At 33.6% G+C, this 14,907-nt stretch overlaps 1 protein-coding gene across 3 annotated transcripts in view; it reads left to right on the forward strand.

The window, feature by feature from the left end:
* Positions 1-14,637, forward strand: part of LOC132114433 (ras-specific guanine nucleotide-releasing factor RalGPS1-like) — a 96,081-nt gene extending 81,444 nt beyond the window's left edge. For all 3 annotated transcript variants that reach the window (XM_059522549.1, XM_059522551.1, XM_059522550.1), the window contains 12 exons: positions 1,858-1,995; positions 2,176-2,269; positions 6,955-7,022; positions 9,262-9,388; positions 10,190-10,344; positions 10,607-10,655; positions 10,771-10,851; positions 11,109-11,214; positions 12,737-12,829; positions 13,157-13,262; positions 13,926-14,017; positions 14,107-14,637. In XM_059522549.1, the coding sequence (XP_059378532.1) occupies positions 1,858-1,995; positions 2,176-2,269; positions 6,955-7,022; positions 9,262-9,388; positions 10,190-10,344; positions 10,607-10,655; positions 10,771-10,851; positions 11,109-11,214; positions 12,737-12,829; positions 13,157-13,262; positions 13,926-14,017; positions 14,107-14,136 (1,139 nt within the window). In that variant the 3' untranslated portion in view covers positions 14,137-14,637. The remainder of the gene's footprint in view (positions 1-1,857; positions 1,996-2,175; positions 2,270-6,954; positions 7,023-9,261; positions 9,389-10,189; positions 10,345-10,606; positions 10,656-10,770; positions 10,852-11,108; positions 11,215-12,736; positions 12,830-13,156; positions 13,263-13,925; positions 14,018-14,106) is intronic.
* The last annotated feature ends 270 nt before the right edge of the window (positions 14,638-14,907 follow it).

Genomic DNA, 14,907 nt, shown 5'->3' on the forward strand with positions numbered 1-14,907 from the left:
GGCACATCTTAATCCTAGCGTTGGGGTGAGTTGTCCTTTTTGTTTAGAGGCAGAATCAGTGTTCCATTTATTTGTGCAGTGCTCACGTTTAGGGGATCTTTTTTCCCTTTTAAGCAATTGGTTTTTATCTTTGGGTGAGGGCTTTTCCTTCAAATTGTTTGTTTATGGTCCTAGGTATTCTGTTCAAAGGAAAAGAACTTTGGTTTTAATTAATTTTTTATCAGGCACTGCAAAATTAGTAATCTGGAAATCAAGGAAAAACAAACTTCTAGGGCAGGATGCAATAAGTGTGGTTCCTATGTTTTTGGGTCTTGTGGCAGCTAGACTAAAAGTAGAGTTTGCTTACTATAAGTTGGTGGACTGTTTACCAAAGTTTGTAGAAATCTGGTGTGTTAATGATGTATTGTGTACTTTATGTGAGAGAAATGAATTGGTGTTGACTTTTTAAATATACATGTAAAAAAAAATAAAAAAAAATAAAAAAAAAACATGTTGGATGAAGTGAATAATTTATGATTAAATTGTTATAATAAAGGTCAAAGGTCTCTCTCTCTCTCCCTCTCTCTCTCCCTCTCTCTCTCCCTCTCTCTCTCTCTCTCTCTCTCCCTCTCTCTCTCTCTCTCTCTCTCTCTCTCTATCTCCCTCGTGCATATTAATCAAAATCATTAGACACGATAGAAAAAGGGCGGAACACCAAAGTTTCAGGTGGAGCATTCGGAGATTTTTTTTTTCTCCATGACAGGCTGCTGGCTCCCACTGTTAATTTTTTTTTTTTTTTTTTTTGTAAAAGCACTCTCTGTATTAGCTTAAAGCCCTCAAGTTTACATTGGTTACTGTATTCTTTTAATTGCTCTAAACAAGTATTTTGGGTGACCTTTTTTATTGAATGCTAGTTGTTGTTATTTTCATCTGAAAGAAGAACTTTTTTATTGATTGCTAGGCCCTATGTGTTCAGTAAGCTTGTTTCAGTAAGCTATGTGTTTTCAAGGCTTCAAGGTTTTATTGAATGCTATCTCTATACAAGTGCAAAGTAATGCATTCTTAGTCAGCCTTTTATTTTGTAATTTTAAGAGCAATAAACATATATTGCAATGTTAAGGAATTCATGTTTTTTTTCATTCAGACATGCAAATCAACATGTATAAATTGTTAGTAGTCAATTAATGGGGAGATAATCGAAATCGAATCGGTCTGGGAAAATTAATCGTTAGATTAATCGATGCATCGGAAAAAATAATCGCTAGATTAATCGTTTAAAAAATAATCGTTTATCCCAGCCCTAATTCAGATATGTTTTATGTAGTATAGTTTCACAAAACTTTAGTCAGATTATTCTGTTTTTGCTTCAGATTTCGAAATTCTACAGTTTAGAATAATTTATAATTTATTAAGTTTATACTAATTTAGATTAAAAACTACTCATGCTGCATGTGTGCTGCATCTTTGTTTGGATCACGATTAGAATTCAGTGGTTGCCTCTAATTTTAAATTAAAAGAGCACAGACAAATCCTTAGTTTGTTTATATTTAGAGATTTCCTTTATTTGTAACTTGGGGTTTGTTTTAAAACTTCAATTTAGTTTTGTAATATTTAAATTTTACAAAGAAACATGCAGCGATAGCCTAATAAAAAGGGATCTTTTCATTTAATGTATAATGTCTTCAGTGTAATTTTATTTTAAAAAGTTGTGAGAAAATCGAATTGTGAATCAAATCGAATCGAATCGTGAGTTGAGTGGATCGCTACATCCCTACTGAAAAGTATTCAAATCTTTTTTCACCTTTTGTGTTAACTATGAAATGATCTCCCACTCTACCTGTGTCTATAAAAAAAATTTTCATCTCTGTTTTACATTAGGAATTTACCTGTTTGATATGACCTACATTGACTCCGCCTACCCTGCTTCTGATAGCATCATCGAGACAGAGCAAAGAACCAATCAGATGAACAATCTACTGCGCATCATCTCTGATCTACAGGTGTCCTGTAACTATGGTAAGTTGCTTCCAAAAACATTCATTTTCATTTTCTTTCTTTTTTTCATATTATGTAATGTTCAGATCTCATTAAAGAGAAAAAAGGAAATCTAAATAGAAACAATAGAAACAGTAAACCTGCACGCAGTGTACAGATGCAAGAATTTATATCACATCTCCACATTCCTTCACCCCACAGATCATTTGGTCATGTTACCACACGTACAGAAGTATTTGATGTCAGTGCGCTACATTGAGGAGCTCCAAAAGTTTGTGGAGGATGACAATTACACGTAAGTTCCCCAAACACGTTGTAATGCTCAGTAGCCTTTATTTAGCTGAACTGATTGTTTTGGCTGATTTTAGCTTTGCTTTCTGCCCTGCAATTTATTGCATTTAATAAAAGTCTATGCCAGCTTTCACTTTAAACTACCACATCTTTAAGACCCCCATTAAACTGAGACCTTCCCTTGTTTTAACACTTTATTTTGCACAGCTGCCTTTGGTATTTATTAAAACTTGTGCTCTCTGTGGACTTTATGTCTTCTTGGTTTGGCTGCATGGCCCACAGGCCAACCAAACACCTAATTTACCGGCCACAGCTGTACCAGCTTGGCATGACTTTATGCTACAATATAATCCCTATTTCCTTTACTTCAGGCTTCATAAACATATGAAGCCCATAATGTATTTTCCTAATACAGTATTGTATAATATGGTTTTCTGAAAAACTGGGTCAGACATGTGGTAGGGTATGACAAATTAATGTTATAAATTATATTTCAAAAACAGAATTTTAAAAGCATATTTTTTTAAATACTTTGATGTTACATGCTATGCATGTTATGTATTATGCATACATGTGGCTGGCTGTCTGCCTCTAAAAAGACAAGCATAGCACTGATGTTTTCATCATCGTTAAATGAGTTTTCCCTGTTTCCTCCGGAGTTTTTTTCACTCCTACTGTGTGGTCCTGTCTGTCTGTCTGCAACATCAGGAATTGAAAAACTCTGGTTGCCCATATTTCCACTTTCTCCATGTGGATATGTTAAAGTTAGTTTTCAGTTAGGTGTTGATATACATATACATATACAGTCAAAACAAAAATTATAATATAACACCAGATATAATTTTGTGATATTTTTTTTACTAGTGGGTGCAGGACACTATAGTTCATTTATATAAGTGAGGGTAGCAAAATAAAATAAACTGTGACATGTTATACCCAAATATTCTTCATACAGTAGACTACCAGTAAAATTGATAAAAATTTGGGACCAAAAATTATTCAGACACTTTGACCTGACCATTTTTTGCTGTTTGTCAGTGTTATCTGACATTATCAATAATTTGTTCTGACAAAGTTGAACTATTTAACATTTTATTACCATTTATCCATAACTAATTTTTTTTTTAACTTTTCTAAAATGTAAAATTATAATATAAATTAAAAAAACTAATTTAAACTGCTATTTTGGCAAATGTTGGTTTCCAATTACTGACAAATTATCCATAAATTAGGTTTACTGTATATATGCATATTATACAATAACTTGTACAATATGTATAGTTAATGGTTAAGCTTCCCAGGTGTCACAAGTGATAATAATTGTTTATGCTTTTATATCAAATTATAATATTATCAAAGTATGATTTGAATAGCTGGATACAGTCGAGAAGGTCATGACGTCTGAAATGGAACAGTCCCAAATTTTAAGGGGGAATACAGATATCTTAGCTACTTTTTATGCCTTTTACATTGGTTTCATGTTAGATAATTTTTTAACATAACTAATAGTAGTTAAGATTGAATTTATGCCTTTTATTTATTTATTTATTTATTGGTCACAGGAAATACAGAAGAGTACTACATGTGTGAAAAGTGCAATATATTTTATTCTAATCTAATTTATGTAAACAGATAAAAGATAAAATAGAGACTGTGATATACATCATGATCTTGAGTTGTCACTTTTGGAAAGTTGGATTATTTTTCCTTGGTGTAATTTTCCTCACTGAATCATTTCTGTAGTTCCATTCTGATTGGCAAAGGTTATAAGTTAAAGCTGTTGGTCTGGTAAAGCTTTCAAACACGTCTCCATGTGAGAAAATAAAGAACGGCACCTTTTTGGCACAGTGACATAATTCACGTCTTTTCCATGCTTCGTTAAAAAATGACTTGCCTGGCTTACTTCAGTATCAGGTGAAACTTCTCAAGTGAAACTAGGCCATGCATAGTTAAATGTTTACACAGTGTCTGTACCATAACAAAACATAATCATAATCATTGTGTATCAAGGGGAAGCTATCCGGTCATGGTGTAAATAAAGATTTTTGAAATAATTTTTAAATTTCTTTATCTGATTCTTGAACTTCAGTTGTTTTAGAATAGTGTGTCTGGTTAAAAGATCACAAAAATAAATTATTGTACAAAAGACAACTCAACAGCTCAACAAAGTAACTATTTATGAAAGTGTATTCATTGTACCATATTATTAAGTGCTTATATTTAGACATTCAGACATTCTGACTGGGTTCCATGTGAAATTGTCTCAGGCACTTTCTTACAACACCAATGGATACATAGCTGCCAGAGGAGGACGGGTTTGGTGAAATGGATGGGACTGCAGTATAATAGTTGTGTTTGGGGGAATGACATTATTGTCTGACAGTCTGTGGAGTTGGAAAACCTCTGCAATCCAGGGTCACAGTCTTAAAGTTGTTAGCCAATGCTTACAGCAAGCACAGTAAAATCTACAGTGTTAAAAATCCTGGTATTAAGGATTCTTAGAGTAAAGTGTTAAAGTTCTGGTGTTGAATTTTAAGGGATTTACACTAACTAGTGTAAACAGCACCCTCTGACCGATGTATATACAGAGGGTTAACCTCATTAACAGTGTGAGTGTTATTAGTTACATGCAGGACATTTACACGATGTGCGCTCCAAACCAGTTGAGAGATTTCTCACAGATGCCATTTTCTTTGATTCTCGATGTGTGTTACAGGGAGCTCTGTGGAGATGAGCTAGAATAGAGAGGTCATTTTATGAAAAATGTGTATGTTTGTGTGTGTGTGTGTGTGTGTGTGTGTGTGTGTGTGTGTGTGTGTGTGTGTGTGTGTGTGTGTGTATCAAAGAATACTAAAAATGTATCACAAAAGTAATAAGAAGCACAACATTTTTCAACATTGATTATAATAACAAATATTTTAAATATATTGCAACAACATTTTTAGAATAATTCCTGGAAATTTAGAAACTTTTGAAAATTGCAATTCTTTGCTATCCCAGGGATAAATATATTTATATATGTATATATTAGAAAAGAAAACATTTATTTTAAATTGTAAGAATATTTCACAATATTGCTGTTTTACTGTATTTCTGATATACACATAAACATCACACATGCAAGATTTGTCAAGCATGAGGAAAATACATTTCAACTAAAAGTCCTCATAAATGTTTGCCTTGAATAGTTTGCTCAGGCATGTGTTACTTTGTTATGGTGTGTGTGTATATATATATTATTGCTGGGCAACAAGTACATTTTTTAATCGTGATTAATCGTATTATCGTCTGCGATTATTTGCATTGTTATGCACAAAAATAATAATGCATTCAAAAGTAGTGTATTGTGCACTTTTTACATTTAAAATGAGGTCTACTGCTATATGAACAAAAGTGTAATAACATTGGGTTTGCAAACACTTTAAACAAATAACACATCCTTTTACATAGTAGCAGTTCAAATATTTATTGTAGCCTTAATCTCAACTTACAACATTAATGTAATTAAATATAAAACAAGCCATTTGTCACTGCCAGGACATTCATGTTTTTATAGAAATTATTTAATAGTTTGTTATAGAAAAAACAAGTTATGCTCAGAGTCTAGAGCCTCGATCGTAATATTATAACATGCATCTTCCTATTAGAGACCTGCACGATCGCGGGACCCATCACAGAAGAGTGCAGCACGGGACAACACTTAATGTGAGGGTAGAGACTCATGTGTGCGGGATGCAGGAGAATAATTAGGGTGTGCTCACACAACTTCGTTTGACTAGTGTGATTGTTCTGTTTAGCAGTCCCTGGCTCGGTTGGAAGAGGTGGGCAAGAGTGTGGTTCAGTTATATATAGATCAGTGAGTGTGAGCACTAACCGCAGATCTTCTGATACGTGCTGCATGATTGTGTGAATATTTCTAAGCAGCAAGAGCGATAGATCTTTAAAGCAATATATTGTGAGAGGGACGTGTGTTTCCGTGTCCCATACGACTCAAAATAATAAACCACAAAGTTAACAAAACAATTCACTCCACTGTGTTGAGCGAGAGTGCTTACTCTGCTGTCTTCACGTCCTATCGTAAACTTAAGTCATAATTACGAGCTTATTTAAATTTTTTTCTGTTAAAAATAACAGTGGACAGTGGTTTGTGAATGCTGATGCTTAACCTAAATAATTTGATCGGGAGCATCCCCTCCTGTGACACATGATTTGTCTAGATGTGTATTCAGAGCCAGTGAGCAACGGACTCTCATAATAATAAAAAACTGTTTTAACGCGATAAATAATTGTCGGCTTTAATCTATTAATTTGGTAACATGATAATAATTTGTTAACTTGCCCAGCCCTATAATATATATATATATATATATATATATATATATATATATATATATATATAAAATGGAAAATGGAAAATAAAAGCCTTAACTAGCTTAGCCAACTTTTACCACATAATGTTATTTAAAGTTATTGTTTTTGAACTTTGCTCCAAAAACTATACTCTTTCTGTAAAAAATGATGAGTATTATCTTTTCCAATAAGATAGTTGAATAATTGAATTTTTAAAAGGACATTATGTATAATCATAATGGAATACTGATGAATACTGCTAAGTTTAAACCACGTGGTCAAAAATACAATGTATCAATATGATATTTTCTTGATTTTAACCCTGTCACAACCCCCCAGACTATCATTGAAGATTGAACCTGGGAACAGCTCACCTCGTCTGGTATCTTCCAAAGAAGACCTTGGAGGTAAAGTCTCTATGCCTTCATCCTTTTGATTTACTTTTCTCAAAAACTCCTCCTGAAAAGTGGTTAACTCTATTTTTTTCAACAAATTATTGTTATGATTACCAGTTAAAAATTGGAGGATCTTCAGTTATTTGGCTAAAGTACCTCAGCTGTATCTGACTGGGGAGGTGCTGCTATTCTGCATGTATGACTGCAGTATGTCTGCTTAGAGGGATTCCACAGATGTAAAAGCTGGAGGGCCAATGAAAGAGTGGGACTTATGTAACCTAGCATTTTCAGGGTGCTGTTGATCAGCCCCTCATATACTTTTTTGAACATGCCAACTTTTCTTTTATTCAATGAAAATAGTCTAGCAACTAGTCTTCTCAGTCTGGCACATAAAGACCACCTGCCATCAGTGAGTGGCTCTGGTGGAACCATCTTTCTGGATCATTGTGGTTAACTTTCAGAAAGAACTTTGTAGGTTTAAGTTAACTATTGCATTTTTGCATTTTTCTCATTTTCATGAAAACATAGAAGTTTGTAGCCATGGTTCTTTCAAAGTGTACATAAACATCCAAAATATAAAAACACAAGTTAAACATGTGGATTTAGGAAAATATATCTGTGCCTTGAAAAGACACATTTTTACTAATACAAAAAAAAGTTATTACTTTACTATATAATTAATTGGTAAATTAGAAATAAATAATAAATAACTCTCTAATATACCAGTTAACATTAACAGGAATGACATTATTTAATAATCATTGTGTAAGTGTTTTTTTTTTTTTTTTGTGGTAATTACTAATTTTACTCATAGATGAATGCTGGAGCAGTATAGAGTAGAATGAGATTTTAAAAGTGTGTTTGGCTCTTGTACCTCAAGACAAGCATCTAAAGTTAATGGAGAGTTTGGATGAGATCATGGTGTATGTCAGTTCTTCTTATGAAAGACAGAGCAATTAGGATGTTTCCTATGTCTGACTATCAGATGGTTGAGTGGGAAATTGAACTGCATTGAGCATTTTATGGTTGTAACAGCTGTGGCAGAAATGGACGAACTCGTGGAGACATCTTGTATTTGCAATATTTTATTTTACTTTAATTTATTTTATTGTTTTATTTTATTATTCCAACATTATACATTGTGTGTATTAAAACCACGTGAAACAGAATACACTAGCATCAGGTTATTATTTATAATTACATTCATGCATTTTTGATTTCATATGGTAGCTAATTTAACTAATGCAAAATATTAAACTATAATGTTTTCATACAGTAGTTCCATATCGAGCTTCATTTCAGTTTCATATCAATCATATCAAAGCGTCTTGATCAATCTGTTTAATTTAGATTTTCTGTTAGTTAACATTGCAATGCTTTGCTGATAACTGTGTAAATATCCTTTGTTACATTTCATAAGATATTCGTGCTGATATTGTCCATTTACACTCTTTAGGAGAGGTCTCTGCTGGGTACTAAACTATAGTTTTCCTGGCACAGATATCTAGTGTTTGAAAGGCCTATAATGTTGCAATCTTTACTGGCATCACTTAGAGCTAGTCGCTTCCGATTGTTAGTTGGGGGGGGGGGTCTGTTTTCATTTAGGTAAGGGCTCTTCTTAACCATTAGGAGACCTGTTAACCTACTATAAAAGAAAGTAGGGAATGTCGTGATTAACATACTCTTAATAATCAACAAAAGCCATTTCCAGCATTGCCACACATCCCCCTCTGGTTTGATTTTACTGTGGAAAAGGCCTATAAACATGACTGCAGGGAACATTTTCACTGGCCGTCCACTTATTTTTTGCTACTTTACAGTGGTATTCCTGTTTACCAGGCTGGTAATACTGTGGACGGGTTGAGAAACTGAGCAATCCTCTTTCATACACTTCCCAAATTTCTGTGGAACTATGGGATCATTTTCAAATGTTAGCCTTCTGAGAGCCAGATTTTTGCTAATTATCCACATGCGGCTTTAATAGGTGCAGGCAAGCATTTTATGGTTGTTTGTGTTGAACAGGACAGACATGGGCTTTACAAATTCAGTTTCAGTCTACATATAACTGTTTCAATAAGCAGATCTAAAATGATTACATAGAGACAGTATGTGAGTTTGTGTACTGCATTAACTTATCTCATAAGTGTTTTTAGAAGTAAATGTGTGTGTGTGTGTGTGTGTGTGTGTGTGTGTGTGTGTGTGTGTGTGTGTGTGTGTGTGTGTGTGTGTGTGTGTGTGTGTGTGTGTACAGGACCCTCAGAAGAGTCTGTCTCAGTGTGGTATAACCGACGACCAACCTGTCCTGATACATCAGTGGTTGCCCACCTTCCAACACCACCTCCTGCCCGACACAGGAAGAGCCACAGTCTGGGGAATAAGTAAGAATCACACTACACCATGAGAAAAGTTCGCCAATCACAACACATACTGTATAACCGCTGTGAAAAAAGTACTTTTAGCATTAAGACTTAGTACAGAAAAAGTATACGTAATGTATAATATGGGTACATTTGAACTGAACGGAGGGTAAATTGAATGTTAATAATAATGAAATATTATAGTATAAATTGATAACAAATGCAATTTAATGCAGCTGCTGAACAGCAGTGTGCTTTATTGACACACTTAAGTACGGCCTAAGTGCATCTTTATATAAAATTTCATAATTATTTAACTTATCTTTGAAACAAAAGAATGAAACTCATAAAGGTTTAAAAACAACAGTCAATGACTTGGTCATTTAAATGTATTGTTAATCACACAGTTGTAATAATGATGTTGTAATTTAGTGTAAATTCCTTAAATGTAAATTCAAATGTGCTTTAGTGCGCTAGTCAACACTCAAAATAAGTACTTTAAAGAATGGCAAACATAATGATATAAAAGCATAAGGATTTAAAATGTACTTTAAGGTAAAACTTTAATTTGATATTATTATAAAGTGCACTTTGTGTGTTAAGAAACAGTCATGAAATTTACTCTCTTTAGGTACACTTAAGTGGCCTTTTATTTAATTACTATTATATTATCTGCAAGTATAAATATACTTTCAACATCTGAAGTAAACTACAAGTGAATGTTCAATACAACTACAGTAAGTGCACTTCTTTTTCACAAGGGAATACATCATCTAATCGGACTGGCTGTCTTTGTGTTTCAACTCTGTCATCTTTTCTTAGTATGATGTGCCAGTATGGTGTGGTGGAGAGTAAGAGTGCGACATTCCCTGCAAAAGAAAAGGCTCGACACCTACTGGATGACAGCTTCTTAGAGTCTCACAGTCCTGTCAGAAACCACACACATGATTCAGTATTTACCAACGGCATCTCACTTGGTACTGCAGTTTATTCCTATTGTACATAGTACACACTCTCATATCTCAGTCTCTGTCCCTGGTATTCTCTTACCAGCATAAAATATGACTTGAATTATGTTTGTATTTATGATTTTTAACCACTAGATGACAGTAGTGTTCAAGCTTTTGTTATTGCCTTTTACAAACTCCACATTGACTTATTTTTAAATAGACTTATCATCTTCGAATGAAAGTGATTTTGTTTCGTCTTGACCTTCATCTTTTCTCTGTCCATCTGCAGGCAGTAGAGAGAGCTCTTTTAGTGATGAATTATCAAGTACCGTTGAGAGGTAAGGCAAATTCTACATCATTATTATAAATTAGAATAGAAAAAGAATATAATAGAATAATTGCATTTAGTATATACATACTGAAAACTAATGAAAAACTCCATTTCACTTTCAGAGGCCGTATGTATGCGACACTTGGTCCAAACTGGCGAGTCCCAATCTGTAACTCTCCCAGAAGTAGAAGTTATATTTATAGGTAGGAATATAGCTGTTACCTCTCTGTCCATAAAACACATAAATGAAGTTAATCTCGTTGTCTTTTTTAAACAGTTATTTTTTTTAAATGTTTTTTTTTTTTGCTTGTGTACAATTATATTTATTTTCCTATATCTTGAGCTGCCTATATTTGTTTCCTTCTTGATTTACCGTAGATATCCTCATCACAAACTTGAGCTGTTCTGCTTGCGACGTTGATTTCTGTAGGAAATAATGATTGCCTTACTTTCTTATCAGCACGCCAGGGGCCGTTTCTAGCTATGAATACAGTTCTCTGAGCAGTATATCCATTGAAGGGCCCCTGCGAAGAAAGACACTGATGAAGGAGGGTAAAAAACCCACTGTAAGTGCGCAGTCAAATTTACCTGTAAAATTTCAAATGCTCAACATGGCCCTCTTATTTTACTCTGTAGCCCAATTATGATCAATAAATTAACTTTGATGAATTTATTAGATTAGATATGACTTTGTACATCACTCATTTGTATAAAGGTAAGTTATTGTCAGTTTAAACATGACATTCATTGTAGATTTGATCTAGATTAGGCTTTTACCTACTACTAATGTGAGTTTTAGAGATTTTAACCTTATCAAACATGCAAGTATACTATACAGTGACAGCTACTTAGGTGAAAGGTCTTGCCCAAATGACCTTTATAATTATATTAAATGTTTTCCAACCATGACTTACCTTACTAAACATATGAAGAAATAGTTCATGTGGGCATTGAGTCAGAAACAAGAGACAAATTTAATTACAGTCTTTGATTACAATACATCTCTGCTTCACCCTGCCTTGGAAATTCCAAGTAAGGGTTTTGTTGTCGTTCTTATTTTTTCTTTGTTGTTTCTTTAGTCCATGGCAAGAATCTCACAGAATACCATCCTACAACTAAGCACTTTAAACACAGTGTTGCACAATATTCTTAGGTTGACTGTCCTGTTTTTTTTTATGTCCCAGAAAACTGGACACTAATCGGTTAAATGTTAAGGATTGGTGATTATGACAGTCCTAAAAGTTCAGATGAACTGAGGGGGAAAAGCTATGTTTTACGTCAACAAGCCAAGACACAAGTACTTGCAAAGTACACAACTTGATATTTTGATTCAGTAAGGGTGAACTATACATTGTTAGAAAAGATTTCTATTTCAAATAAATGCTGTTCTTTCTAACATTTTTTGAATGTTAGAATGATTTCTGAAGGATCATGTGACACTGAAGATTGGAGTAATGCCTTCTGAAAATTCAGCTTTGCATCACAGGAATAAATTACATTTTAAAATATATTCAAAATAAACAGTTACAAATGTAACTGTTATTATAAATATTACAAAATTACCTCTTTTAAACACAATTAAAATCTTATCAACTTTCTGGATCAGGTGACTCTGACTAATTTTAATTGTAAAAGACGTTCTTCTTCGTTTTTATTTTTTATTTTTTATTATTAGTTATTTATTAATAACTAAATAGCCTTATCCATTTGGTCTGTGAATTTGAGTTCCTGTCTGTTCTGTTTGAGTTTGTTGGATGTTGTTAATGTTAGTTATCAGTTATGTGGCTTACAAGCTGTTATATCCATTATAAATTGCAGAATCCATGTCTTTAGTGTAAATGTTTTAACTAATTGTGTAATCATGGCAAAGAATTTTGTCTGAAACCATTTGTACTACTTCCTGTCTCGGCCAGGTCTTCATTGTTGGAGGTCTGAATTTCAATATGACTGCCCTGGTTGTTTGTAAATTAATAAAGAAATAAGGATGGGCATACAGTCCATAAAATAGTCATGCATGTTTGAGTTCTTAGAGAAGAGCCTTTAGTCCATCTCTTTAGCTGATCTGCAATTTTATTTTCTTCACATCAGCTCTCATCCTGGAAGCGCTACTGGATTGTCCTGTCTGGCTCCATCCTCATCTATTTTGGTTCTAAAGCACTAAGAGCAAATGAGCGAAGACATGTAAGTGATGAATTATTCTCTCAATTCGATGTGAAAACAAAGAGCTTTTCTTATGAAGTGCCATCTAAGCTATTATTCAGGCTTAAAATAAAAATAAAAGACTTAAAATAATAATAAAAAAATCTAAAGCGTAGCCTATTATTATGCTAATCAAAACAATTTCATTATTTTAACCAAATTAAATTCATTTGAGGAGGGACTATGGGAAGTCATTATTTTACTTACTTCAGCTTCAAAAACATGTTAAGAGAAATTCCTGCACTCTTTTAAATTCAAACTAAAATTAAGTGAACTTAACTCTTTGTAATTGTGGCTTTTTGTCTTAAGTATAAATCCAGGCCATGTAAAAAGATCACGCTCACAGGTTGGATGGTGGTTCTGCCAGACAATCTTCAACATCCAAACATTTTCCAGCTTACTGATCCTGAAAAAGGTACTGTTTCTGACATCTGCCTACAACTCATGCATGAACATATACTGTATGTTCACAAATATAACCTTTCATGCGCTGTTAAATTAGCTACAAAACAATATTTATGGCTATTTTATTTATTATTAATTTGCTTCATAGTAAATTCAAATGTTAGTTACTTTATACTTGTCCATAGAGTTCTGTTAATGTTTAGATTTAAAAACTAGATTTAAAAAGCTTCAGCAGTTTTCTCATTTTGGAAACTGCTGTAATGAAGAGCCTCTCCGAATGATTTTCTGTCAGTAGAACTAGACTTTCTTGATGTTTACAGGTATTTCACAATCAGAAAATTGTGTGATTGATGTTAATGTAAAGCTGTCATCAACTGTCACTGCAATGTCATACCATTATTCTCGTCAAAGTATGTACTTCATAATGTTACGGTTGAACCACTGATGGCAGATGGACTATTCTGATGATGTCTTTCATACTTTTCTGGACCTTGACAGTATATTTTACTTGGCAGTCTATGAGAGAGTCACAAGCAGCCTGGTTTTCATCCAAAATGTCTTAAATTGTGTTCAGAAGATGAACGAAAACTTTACGGGCGAACAAAGACTTTATGTCCAACAGCTTCATTTGAATAAACCCATACAGGTTAAATTGTTTTCATCTGTGGTGCAGGTAATGTTTACAAGTTCCAGACTGGATCACGTTTCTCTGCGATTATCTGGCACAGACATTTAGCCGAGGCGTGCAGGAGTACAAGACCACAAGTAAGTATATCCTGAAACACAAATTCTCAAATTAACAATTACATGTAATTAACAGGAATATGAAGGAATGTCACATTTGTTTTCTGCAGATACCAGCAAACCTCATGTCCTTTGAATAGCTGCTTTTTTGGAAGTGGAATACAAATGAATGGAGAAAGACAATGCAGAAGAGTTTATCCAAGGGGGGCGGCATGTTAGACCTAACATAGCTGGAAATGTGGCAGCTGTAACTTTTGAAAACGTCTAAATTCATTCAGAGATTGTAGACACAGCTGTACTAAGAGGATGGTCTTGTTTTTTGAGATTACTGGTAACACTTTACAATAATGTTCAGTTTGTTAATATGAGTTAAAGGGATAGTTCACTCAGAAATAAAACACTCACCCTCAGGCCATCCAAGATGTACAGTAGATCAGTTTGTTCCTTCATCAGAACAGATTTGGAGAAATGTATCATTACATTACTTGCTCATCAGTGGATCCTCTGTAGTTTATGTGTGTCACTTCTGGCCAAAATACCAGTCCATAATCCATAATAACACTTCCTTCCATGAAAAAGTCCATGTTTATAACAGTTTTTGCTTGTAAACAATGCTTGATCTGAGTGTATTTCTCTTCTAATTCAGACTCAGACAGAGGACTCATATTTTAGCTGGAAGCAAGTTTGAAGTTGGTTTGAAGTTAATGATGAATTTGTTTATTAATGCATTACTACCACTTTTATAACATTTAGTAAGTTATTGTTTCTATATAAATATACTACTGTTAATCCTATTCATATTTGTTCATAATACATTAATGTTAATTTATACAATGATATATAACTGATGTTAACAATCTGAAGCCTTGTTGTTGGTTTTACCTGACAGACCTTAAGCTACACATGAAATA

The sequence above is a fragment of the Carassius carassius genome, chromosome 34 (genome assembly GCF_963082965.1).
Source record: "Carassius carassius chromosome 34, fCarCar2.1, whole genome shotgun sequence".
NCBI lineage: Eukaryota > Metazoa > Chordata > Actinopteri > Cypriniformes > Cyprinidae > Carassius > Carassius carassius.